This window comes from Serpula lacrymans (genome assembly GCF_000218685.1).
Source record: "Serpula lacrymans var. lacrymans S7.9 unplaced genomic scaffold SERLAscaffold_18, whole genome shotgun sequence".
NCBI lineage: Eukaryota > Fungi > Basidiomycota > Agaricomycetes > Boletales > Serpulaceae > Serpula > Serpula lacrymans.
Window position 1 is genome coordinate 433362 of NW_006763307.1, and position 12814 is coordinate 446175.

Below are 12814 nucleotides of genomic sequence, written 5' to 3' on the forward strand. Positions count from 1 at the left end.
TTTCATATTACAATTGACATACCAGCACCTACTTATGCTTCACTTTTGTACTTCTACTTTTATTTTCCAAGTCACATGACCAGTCATGTGACCATTTACTTTACATTACATTTTCGGACTTTTCATAGTCACATAATCAGTCATGTGACACATTAGCTGACCAGTGTCTAGACTCATCATGTGACCAGTCACATGCTAGATATCGGACTCTGAACTTTATTTACAACTGTACAGTACCTCATGTATTTTAGTATATATACAGGAGCAATACATGGGGAAGGACTCAGCGAGTCCTCCTGTTGTCTAGCATAACTAACTCACTGCAGCCAAAGGGGTAACCACTCCCCACCATCTTCTTTATAGTGTGTTCCTGTGTGCACCAGAGTAAATAACTCTTGGTTGTTACATTTCATGGCTATGCACATAACCAACAATGTCAGCTCCTCAATCATCCACTTTATCTGAAAGGTTTTGGTTTGGAAGATATGGAGACATGTGAAAAAGTCTTTGCATCATCAAATACACTGGCTCCAATAATCCAACATGCCTTGTACTTCCACTGGGCACAATCCTTGGACCTTCACTTTGATCAGTGGAATGTTGATAAATATCTTGAGCTAAGTATGTTATTGCTTTTTCTCTCTGAAGTTTTATTGATCTACAAAGGCTGCTTCCTTGTGAAATAACTACAGGCAGGCAATCTCTATTATCCATGATTACAGCCCGGTGGTAGAAAAATTCCAAACCTTGCATAATATTAGCGATGCGGACTTTGTACGGTGGAACTTGGAAGAACTTGCCTTCCTTGGGAATCTGTCAACAGAATTTGAGTATGACATGATGACAGTAACTTATGTTGATGAGCTTGACAAGCTACAACAGCTTGAGTACAAAATCTTTTTTATTTGTTGTCTCAATGATCTGACATTGATACTTTTAGGGCCAAAACCAACAAAATCACCTCATCCAGTTTTTTGACTTACATGCCTTCGCATTTTGGCTCAGATTCTGGTTTGTCCCAGCCTGCACAGCTCGGTTCTCCAGCAGCCAAAGATAAAGCAAAGTCCTTATATTGATGTCTTACTCGGCAGAAGAAACATGTCAAAGAATTGGAGCACCAGGCTAAAATAACAACCCATTGGGATGATTCACATAGTAAATATATTAAAGCAAAGGAGTTTATTGGGCACCAACATTTTATTTCGGTGGTTGAAGAGTTAGAGGGACTGGTTATACAGCGTCTTTTGGAGTTGTCAAAAGCTAATTTATCTGGAACTGGTGTGTTTTATGTTTAAGTAACTGATACACTCCTAATTGGCTGCTCATAGGGTATAAAATGTGGAAACAATCTCTAGGGCCCTGGAAAAGCGTTCAGGAGCTATTTGAACTGCACTTCAAAAATATAATCGGATGGCACCAAAGCAAAATCCTCCATGGCCTGTCCTGGAGTATTTAGAAATAGTTAGCTATGCTACACTCAGTGAGTTCATGCTATTGAAATATTTGAGGCACGATATTCTTGCCAAGCCTTGGACAGTCTCAGCAAACCGGCAAGTAGCCATAAAGTTCTTCAAGATTCAACGTGCAAAGGAAGAAGTTCTACAACTCAATGTTGAGGTACAAAGGCTACACATGTGGATAGATAACAAGGACAGGACATTATTTGAGTCCTACAATGCGACAAAAGTCAACAGCCCTCTCCTTGCTGCCGAGCTTTACTTGTTATACGCCGAACAACATAGGATCAACAATGTCCATTGTAACTGCCTATGTTGCATTTACAAGCTTGAAGGATATACCGGACAAATTTATAGCATGCTGGGTGATAAGTCAGTGGGGAGCAATCATAATGAGAATGATGATGGGGACTTACTATTGAAGATGAGTTAAACGACCAGGCTGTCAGACTGGAAGACTACATTCAGGGCATATCATAATGTATTAAAGTAGTGTTGGAATATATGTTGATTCGAGTTTGCTTGACACATTATATAGGACAATAGAGCTCACCCAGAGCATTAGAACATCAGACTTGCAGTACGTTGAACATGAGGCAAACCCGAGTCATTATAACAACACACTGTTGTTGTGACAACACCAACAAGACACAGTCTTGGGGCACTGGAGCACAATGAAAACAACACTCAAAAGAAGAGGAGGAGGTGGGAGTGGTTACCCATTTGGTAGGACCAAGTTAGTTGTTGGTAGACAACAGGAGGACTCACACAGTCCCTCCCCATGTATTGCTCCTGTATATATACTAAAATACATGAGGTACTGTACAGTTGTAAATAAAGTTTAAAGTCCAATGTCTAGCATGTGACCGGTCACATGATGAGCCTAGACACCGGTCAGGTGATGTGTTACATGACTGGTCATGTGACTATGAAAAGTCCGAAAATGTAAAGTAAAGTAAATGGTCACATGACTGGTCATGTGACTTGCAAAAAGTAAAAGTAAAAGTACAAAAAGTGTAGCATAAGTAGGTGCTGGTATGTCAATTGTAACAGTTGTAGCACAATTTGTGTCAGTTCTCATTTACGACAGTCAACCTCACTCCTGTGAACAAGTCTATTTTGCTAGTACTCAGCTTATGCCATGTAATAATCTCCCAACCCCAGTTGATTGCCTCTCATGGCTTGATTTGGCTGTGCAAGATTGTCCAGAGCCAACAGTACATTAATATAATCATTATTATACTAGGTTGTTTGTGAATCTCACTTTTATCAAACAGCATGACTCGTTTTCTGTCTTACTCCAGGCTAACTTTGATTTTGACGGATCTCATGGGATACAGTGTACTTTGCCATCAGTCACAACTTTTGCTGCAACTTTGCATCCTGTTATTGATAATGCAACTCACCTTGGTATGGTTCATACCCTGCAAGATTTCAAAACTACTTGTTACCATCATTGCGGCAGCACTGGTTTGCCTATTTGTTCAATTCAGTTGATCTGCAGCATAACTTAAACAGTGAGTGCCGTCTTATCCAGGGCCTTTCTTTCAACTTGCTAATACATATTTGAACAGGTAATTCTGAATCTCTGCCTAGCAATCTGCTGGCTACCTTAGACCTGGCAAAACCCAACCCTGGTGTTGCTACCTCAGATGTCATAGTCAGTGGAGTGGTCACCGCTACTCCCACTAGCCCCTTGTTAATAAGACTAAGTGAAACTCAGCCGCTGCCCGAGAGGCTATAGAAACAACTGTATTATTTACCTAAGTGAAACTACAATAGATGTTAGTTTAAGGTGATCTCTAATAAATGTAATGTAACATACCTCAGCCGCTGCACGAGAGGCTATAGAAACGACTGAGGTATTCCTATACTAAACCCCCTACTACTTATAGTCGGAGGTGCTACTCGCTACAGTATAATGACTCCTAGGAGAACAATGGTGACTCCATGGAGTGGTGGCTATGCTCCATGGAGAACAATGGCTGCTTTGGCAGAGACCGGGTTTATCCGGTTTTGTCACTTGTCAGCTGAGATCACCTTACATTGCTCTACAACCACAACTGAGTTGGACTTTGCCAAGAATGGTTAATGGGAACCAGATGGATCTACTACTACATCAAGCACAGATATGTGTAAGTCACCCGTTCCATTGTTCCACTCAGTGACTCAGTGTTTCATGACTAATTTTTGTTGTAGAAACCGTACTTGTATTACTACATGCTCCATATTATGTATCTAGGTACATAGAATATTCTGACATGCCAAGCAGCCAGATTTTTGGCACATAAATCCTAGCTCTATACTTAAGGCTGACTTGTCTAGAAAAACTTGCAGTGTTATAGAAATGACTCTCACACAGCCAAAGTGTATCCGGCCAAAACTGACTGTGGCCCAGAAAACCAAACGGAGGCAGCAGTTTGAATCACTCACCCATGATATCTGTGCTGCTCAAGAAAACCACAAACAGAATGTGGCCAACATCTCAAAGAAATATGGCTGGTGAGTTCAATGTCTGTATGTGATCACTTGACGGACTCTAACTAATCTTATGATCTAACAGCTCTCTCAAATGGGCAAAGAACCAACTCTTTTTTTTCGAACTGTTTGCAACGAAAAAAATGCTGGGTTAACATCTGGAATGCATTTCTGATGGATAAACTACAACAAGCCAATGAAGGTGGGTACACTACACCATCCTTTTCTTGTACAAACTAGTATCTTCTCTTTCTTCTTTATATGTAGGCTGTTCTATTGGGGAGCAGATTTGCCTCCTAGACTTTATAAGGATCCGCAAGGATGACCTATTGAAGGTCTATCAGCAACTTTTATTAGCTGACCGGCAGCAGCTTGAGCTCAAGGCAGTCAAAGCTCGCCAAAAAAAATTGACCATTATTAGGGCCAACCCAAAAGCTCTATTACATAATGTTAATGCTACATTCATTGCAATGGATCAAGAGGTAAAGTGGACAAAATCACTTTGTCTATGTGAATTTACTAACATTACATGGAAGTGGACAGCACTTTGTACTCAAACAGGGATGGAGGGCTTCTATGTTGCTGTTTGGGGGGGTGTAGAAGATTATGTAGAGCCGAAGGTTTTTTTTTCTGAAAAAGCAGAACAATTTAGCACAGATATTCTTGGTCATGAACCCTGAAATTTAGCCCTGAAGCTTGAAGTGTAACAACTAAGAGTTAGTTACTCTGGCGCAAAACTAGAACAAGCAAAGAGTAGAGAGATAAAACAGGGATCACCCTTTAGGTGTCAACAAGTTAGTTGTGAGGATACAACAGGAGGACTCGCTGAGGAGTCTCCTTGATTTATTGGGGTTTATATACTGTTACAGGTTTGTTTGTACGTATGTACTTTACAGTTGCTGGAGGCAGTGGCTGATAATGTCATAGGGCCTAGCCCGTATGACCAGCTCTACTGCATGAGAGAGTTGTATCTAAAATAAGAAGAAACGTAGTGCAGCGCGAGAAAGTGGAGTTTGAACAAAGGGAAAGTGCTACATGGCACAGAGTGTGAAAACTACAGTAAAAGGTTACAGTGGAGAATGAAAATTAAAGAAAAAGTCCAAAAATTGTGTTATTGTAACACTACCCCCCCTCTAAGGCCCGACTTCCAGGCGAGACCAAATACCGGAGGTAGTAGTCAAAATTTTGGGCATAGGTTGAAAAAGGAAATATAAAAGTTTAGAATCCATGCCTCTAAGCTTCCTAGGAGCTGAGGGATTCTTAGAATAAAATTTGCAAACAGTATTGCGGGAATTGTCCAGATGGGCTTCTGGTTCCCATGTTCTATCCTCGTCTCCATAGCCCTTCCACAGGACTAGGAATTCTAATTTTCCACGCTTCAAGTGTGCGTCCACCACTTGTTCAACTTTGAACTCTTCTTCACCTTCCTGGGTGACTACAACCAGTCCGGGCCGGTCTACGCGCTGTCCCGGCAGCAGTCCTTTGAAAGGTTTCACACGGCTAATATTGACCGTGGGTACTACCTTCATTCATTTTGGGAGTTCCAGCTCCACTGCATTGGGTTTGACTTCCTTAATCCGGTAAGGGCCAATCCACTTTTCGGTCAGTTTTCTAGACTGCCAATCTTTTAACTTTAAGTGGTTGGTATCTAACCAGACCAGGTTGCTGACCTTGTAGTCAGGGGCCTTAGAGCGTCTACGCTCTGCCCTGTTTTTCATCTGCTCTGCAGTTTTGAGTAGCGTCTTGCGCGTTTTGTCTAAGACGGACTTCATGTCCTTGGCCATGTTCCCAGCAGCCTTGTTCTTGCTCTTTCCAGGTTCTACACCCATTCTGGGGAGGTATGATCTCATCACCTCGGATGGTGCCTTTCCTGTAGCCAACAACTGCTTAATATTGTATGAGAACTGGGCTATCTTTAGCCACTTGGCCCAATCTGTCTGTCTGTCATTAATAAATATCCGGAGATATTGTTTCAACTCCTGGTTGAGTCTCTCCGTTTGTCCATCAGTCTGCGGATGGAACGCTGTTGATAACTTAGGTTTGATGCCCAGCATCCGGCATAACTCTTTCGTAAATTTGCTAGTGAATTGAGGTCCCCTATCGGAAATAACTGTTTCTGGCAATCCATGGATAGACCATACAAAATCTTTAAATAAATCTGCCATGCCAGCAGCGGTAATGGTTTTATTGGTGGGAATAAATACTACTTCTTTGGAGAAGCGATCTACTACCACCATTACTGAATTGTACCTGTTTGCCTCAGGTAGATCTGTCGTGAAGTCAACCAATATATCCTGCCAGGGACCTGCTGGTATTGGATTTGGCATAAGTTTACCGGCCGGTGGTTGATGAGAGTTCTTTGCCATGGCACATCTTAGACAGGATTTTACATACTCCTGTACGTCTTTGACCATGCCAGGTCACATGTAGTTTCTGGAGATCAACTCCATGGTTCATTGCCGCCCAGGGTGCCCAGCCACTGGAGTGTTGTGATGTCTATCTATTGCCTTAATCCTTGCGGACTCAGGCACAAAGATTTTGTCTTTAAAACAGAAGAGCCCATCTTCCCATAAATAGTTCTCATTGCTGTCAAGGCGCGCCTTCTCTTCTGAGGAGATGTCTTTCTTAAAGATTTCCAGAAGATCAGAATCCTGCCTGATTCTAACATTGGCAACCCTTGATTGGTCTATCAAGGTGACACCTTTGTTGTCATCTTCTATGCCGTTGGCATGATCCTCTCTTCTGGACAAAGCATCTGCTTTCTGACAAATTATGACATTTGTTTATAGTATGAGAAAATATGCATTGGCCAGGGCTTGAACCTGGGACTCCAGCTTTCATGGTCTGGTGCTTTACCAACTAAGCTACCAAGGTGTACTTGGAAAGCATACTGATTGGTTGCATGCCCAGAAGGTCCAGAATCACTGTACACGGGTGCGGATCCCATTGTGTTGTGATACTTTCCCCATCAAAGTTCCAGGCTTATGAATTAGTTTATAATTAAACCTCGACAAGTACACTGCATAATGGGCCTGTCTCCGGTTCAGGTCTCGGGCCGTCATAAAATACTCCAGATTCTTATGATTGGTCCAAATTTCAAATTGGTGCCTAGCACCTTCTAAGTAGTGCCGCCAGTGCTCTAAAGCGCAAATAATAGCCAGCATCTCCTTATCGTAAATTTGATAGTTGCGCTCTGTAGGCGACAAACTATGCAGTAAATAGGCGCAAGGCCTCCAAAGATTGTCAGGGCATTTAATTGATAAAACAGCCCCAGTAGCAAAATCAGAAGAGTTGGTTTCTAGCCGGAACTCCTTGTCTAACTCTGTAAATGCTAATATGGGCACTGTTGTAAATGCCTGTTTAAGCTTATCAAAAGCTTCTTGTTCTTTAGCACCCCAGTGCCAAACAATGTCCTTTTTAGTGAGATCATTCAACAGCCTCATTATCTTTGCAAAATTTTCAACAAACCTTCAGTAGAAGTTGCCTAAGCCAAGGAAGGCCCTAACTCCTTTGACACAAGTAGGTTCAGGCCAATCCAGTATAGCTTGAACTTTCTCAGGATGGATCCTGACTCCATTCTGGCCAATTATCATACTGAGGAATTCTACTTCCTTCACTTTAAAGTTACATTTTTTGGGTTTGACAAGAAAGTCCCGTTCCTGTAAGCATTGAAGGACTTCTTGCACAATCCTGTCATGTTCAGCCTCTTCGTTCGACTTTGTAAATATTAATAAATTGTCAATGTAAATGACAACACAGTTTTCCATTTCCGCAAAGATCCTGTTCATCATGTTCTGGAAGGTTGCCAGTGAATTGGTCAACCCAAAGAACATAACAAGTGGTTCAAAGGGTCCTCAGTGGCACGTGAACGCGGCCTTCCAAGCATCTTCTTCTTTGATTTGTACATTATTGTACCCCCATCTGAGATCCATCTTTGTTAAGATCTTGGCACCAGCCAACTTGTCTACTAGCTGGCTAATCAAAGGCAGCGGATACGCATTTTTAACCGTGTACTCATTCAAGTAATAATAGTCCATAATCATACACTTCTTACCATCTTTTTTAGGAATGAAGAGCACCGGGAACATCATAGGGCTTTTGGAAGGTCTGATGTAACCCTTCCTAAGCTGTTCATCTATGAAACTTGATACTTCATCTCTTTCTGGAGCAGAGAGAGGTATCATGTGTCCTTTCCTTGGTTTGAAGGTGTCCTTCAAATCTATAGCATGGTCCCAAGGCTTAGCCTCTGGGAAGCGCTCTGACTTATGTTTAGAAAAGACTTTCCAGAAGTCATGGTACTCGGGAGGTACCAGCCTCTTAATCTCTTCCTCTGGTTTTACCTCGTCATTGCCATTGTCAATCTTTTCTAAAGATCTGAGCTCATAAATGTGACCAGCGTTTATCTTTTCAAGACGCTCAGTTTGACGGACGCAACTCGGTTTACCCAAGTTTTCACATTCCTGAGGACAATGTGACAATGCGACAACCCCTGTCTGCCAGTCTATCTCAGGATTATGTTTAAATAGCCAGGTCCAGCCTAAGATTAAATTAATCTTCCCTAGTTGGGTAGCTTTGGCGGTGACTCGTTCTCTGTGTCCTTGGTACTCAACAACAAAAGAACATTTGTGTGTAATACAGCCACCCGCGTTAAGTGTACTGTCAACACTATAGACAGGAATAGATACATCTAATTTTACAAGGGGGAGTCCAACTTGCTCCGCCCAGACCTGATCTATGAAGATTCTGTTAGCGCCTGAATCAAGCAGTGCGCTAGTTGAGTGTACTGTGCCTCGGGCAAGGTTTTCCACGCCAATGTCTAAACAGATCTCTTCTTGGAATGAATATGTGCACATCAACACACACCTTGGGATTCCGGGAAAGGGTGGCTCCAAAGAAGAAGAAGAGGTATTGAAAGGTATTGAAAGCAACATGTTTTTCTACTTTATTTTTACCAGAATCAAGCACCCTAGTGTTTGTCTCGCTGGGACCACACTCCAGAGGAGACACTGGTACAGCGGTGGTATTGTAAGTATTTCTAGTATTAACTCCTTCATCATCCTGACCCACTGAATCAGTGCTCAAAGCAGCTATATCATCAGATGGGTCCAGGGCAAATCCACAGTCACAACTACACATACAAGTACATACTTCAGGTAACAAATTTAGAAATCTATTTACAAATTGGGGAGCCATCCCCTCCTTTCCATTATTGCTTGTGCAACACCCCGGAGCAGGGGCTACTTTGTTGTGGTTTACTTCATTGTTCCGAGGAGCGAAGGCACCCAAGTAACCTAAGCTCCAAACTCTTTTCCCTGAGCTTTCATTTCATTGACCTCTTGGTCATAGAAAAAAGCCCAGATGTCGTCGTATGAATGACCGGCCAGAGTCTGGAGCTGATTGTCCGGTTTTTCAGTTTCTAGTTGGTGCGCCTGGCGCCCTTGGTTATTATTTTTTTGTTGAGCAGCCCGTGCTCTGTTTGTACAATCTTGGGCCATGTGCCCCTCCTGCCCACAGCTGAAGCAGGTGAATCTGTGCTTTTGTCCACTTTGGTTCGCGCCAATATCCATTGGAGCACCCGGTTGCAACCCGAATGGTTGGAACCCATGAGAGTGATGTTGTTTTTGGTTTGATGATCCAGGGCTCCTCTGGGAATGATTATTTTTGGTGGTGGTATTAAGAACAAAGCTTGAAGGAAGTGTCTAGCCACTTGCTGAGAGCAATCAGGGACTGGAACTAGAGTCCAATGTGAGTAACTTTATTATTAGAGAGTATGACAGGTATACAGTACCTAGAGTTCAATGTGAGTAACTAGAGAATAGGAAGCATTGGACTCTGCAGTACTGTCCGAAGTTTTGTAAACAAAGGTAAACAAAGCAGCCACAAAGGCAAAATAATAGAGAACACAATCAATAGTGAATGATAGAAGAATAGATAGAGAAAGGAATGAAAATATATAGGTAGCACAAAGGTGCAGAATCACCAAAACTAACAGGTGGACCCGCCACCTTGGTGCATAGCGTAGAGCTCCATGGCTCTACCAACTCGTTGTACTTCCTCAGTCACCAGGGCCAAATTCTGGTTTCTCGTATCTTGCAGATAAATCTGTTCTGCAATGCGAGGGTTCACATTGTGTTCCAGCAGTTTTACTGCGTGTTCATTTCCAAGCCCTCCTTGGATGGAGAGGGCCAGGAACCGGGTAACATAATCATCCCTCCTCATATTTCCTTGTTTGAAGGAACGGATTTGCTGACGCGCCCAGTCACGCTCAGCTTGCGGTTTGAAGTATTTTTCAATCTCTACTTTGAGATTGTCCCAGGTTGGCCACACACCCACCGTGTAACATTCCTGGAGTCTAACTTGGGCGTATTGACCTGCTACAGGTCCCTTTAGTCGTGATAGCTGTAACAACCAAGAGTTTGTTACTCTGGTGCACAACTAGAACCAACTATAGAGATAATGATGAGGGAACATTTACCCTTTAGGCTTCAACAAGTTAGTTGCGAGGATACAACAGGAGGACTCGCTGAGGAGTCTCCTTTGATCTATTGGGGTATATATACTACTACAGGTTTGTTTGTACATATGTACTATACAGTTGATGAAGGCAATGGCTGATAATGTCATGGGCATAGCCCGTGTGACTAGCTCCACTGCGTGAGAGACTTGTAGCTAGTATAAGAATAAAGGCAGCGCTGTGCGAGAAAGAGGAGTTTGAACAAAAGGGAAAGTGCCACATGGCACGGAGTGTGAAAACTACAGTAAAAGGTTAAAGAGGAGAATGAAAATTGAAGGTCCAAAAATGTGTTATCGTAACAATAGCGCTACAGTGGCTATCTCAAAATCATCAGTGAATGCGTCCCAGTTTGCCTTGATCCAAATTTGGAGTTTGATCCACCATTTGACAAATCTTGCTCAGTCTCCTTCAAAAGCGCCGGGGTCAGCGACGATCTTGACTTTCTTGTTGAACTTCCACTCAACCATGTGTCCAGCTGCTGGGGCAGCCTGAATTTTGTCGAGCTGAGTTGTCAAGGACAGAATCTGTGCACGCATGTTGCGCAACAGAGTGTTCATGTCCTGTTGTTGGGGTTGCGACTGCTACAATTGACATACCAGCACCTACTTACGCTTCACTTTTTGTACTTTTACTTTTCATTTTTCCAAGTCACATGACTGATCATGTGATCATTTACTTTACTTTACATTTTCGGACTTTTCATAGTCACATGACCAGTGTTTAGTTTTAGAATCCAAAAGAGAAATTTTTGTATTCTAAAACTAATAAACAATAGTTCCACACTATCATTGAGCTAAAGTACTCCCCTTAACACTGAGGGGCCGTGTATAGTTAATTGTCTCTTCTCCCTGAGCACTACAGGGCCATCGCTAGGAGCGCACCCTTTGTCACGACTTGAACCAGAAGCGCTAGTTTGAGCGCTAATTTCCTTTTTCATTTTCTTCGATATCTGATCACATGACAGATAAGATATGTTAAGCTGCTGCTTTAGCGCGGATAACATAAATACGTAGTTATATCAGATCATGTGACCATCACGTGACATAAGTCTAGAATCATTACAAAGAACATCAGTCAGCGCCTCATGGCTGACTTTCAGAAACATATATATAGTAGACCATCATGTACATATTTTCCTCAGTTGTTGATTAATTCTCAATCGCTACTTGAAACGCTACTTGTTTGATTTGAGCTTTTATCCCTCCGTTAACTCGGTATAGGGGATAGAGGTTTTACACCCTTCTGCTATACAGGATATCCCAAAATAATAACCCCTTAACCCTGGGGACTGGGTTTGCACAAAGTGCAAGAGAGTAGTAAAGAGCAAGTCCTAATGTAACAACCAAGAGTTTAGTTACTCTGGTGCATAACTCAAACAAGCGTTGGGAGGAAGTGCGTTGGGGTAGGACCGACTTGGTTGTGGGTATATAACAGGAGGACTTGCTGAGGAGTCTCCTTCATTTATTGAGGTATATACTACTACAGGTTGTTTGTACATATGTACTATACAGTTGATGGAGGCAGTGGCTGATAATCTCATAGGGCACAGCCCGTGTGACCAGCTCCACTGCGTGAGATACTTGTATCTAAAAATAAAGAAAGGCAGTGCAGCGTGAGAAGGTGAAGTTTGAACAAAAGGGAAAGTGCCGCATGGCACAGTGTGTGAAAACTACAGAAGAAAGTTGAAGAGGAGAATGAAATTTAAAGGTCCGAAAATTGTGTTATCGTAACAGTGACTAGGTGACCAAAACAGGCAATCACACACCAAAATACTCAATCAAGGACTGCTAGCTTTCCTTCAGTACATACTGTAAGGAATCATTTTTTCTATTGCATTCCTGCCATGTTGTGGCTCTCCAACCCCTGAGAAGATATCCCAATAGCATAGTGCTGATCAAGAGCTATGCACGGGAATACTTCGGTGAGAGATTAATCAGTGACATGGACTGTGATCCAGCACCTTCTCATGGGCTCACTGATCCAGCCAATTGTATATCCCTTACTAAAGACTTCTCCTACACAATTAGTAATTATGATAGATCATACCATTTCTTCCTTTTTCTTATTGGTTAACTGTTTGGTTGGACCACTCTTTTATTCTTTTCTCCTTTTGATCTGACCTCTGTGTAACAACCAAGAGTTATTTACTCTGGCGCACACAGGAACACACTATAAAGAAGATGATGGGGAGTGGTTACCCCTTAGGCTGCAGTGAGTTAGTTGTGCTAGACAACAGGAGGACTCGCTGAGTCCTTCCCCCTGTATTACTCTTGTATATATACTAAAATACATGAGGTACTGTACAGTTGTAAATAAAGTTCAAAGTCTGATGTTTAGCATGTGACCGGTCACATGATGAGTCTAG

The 12814-nt window shown here is 42.4% G+C and overlaps 1 protein-coding gene across 1 annotated transcript; it reads right to left on the reverse strand.

Annotated features, from left to right (window-relative positions):
• Nucleotides 1-9226: 9226 nt before the first annotated feature.
• SERLADRAFT_443581 (uncharacterized protein) lies at nt 9227-11006 on the reverse strand (the record flags this gene model as incomplete). Its single annotated transcript, XM_007324204.1, has 4 exons — nt 9227-9580; nt 9643-9668; nt 9926-10334; nt 10881-11006. The coding sequence occupies 4 exons, from the start codon at nt 11004-11006 to the stop codon at nt 9227-9229; spliced, it is 915 nt and encodes a 304-aa protein (XP_007324266.1).
• Between the last annotated feature and the right edge of the window lie 1808 nt (nt 11007-12814).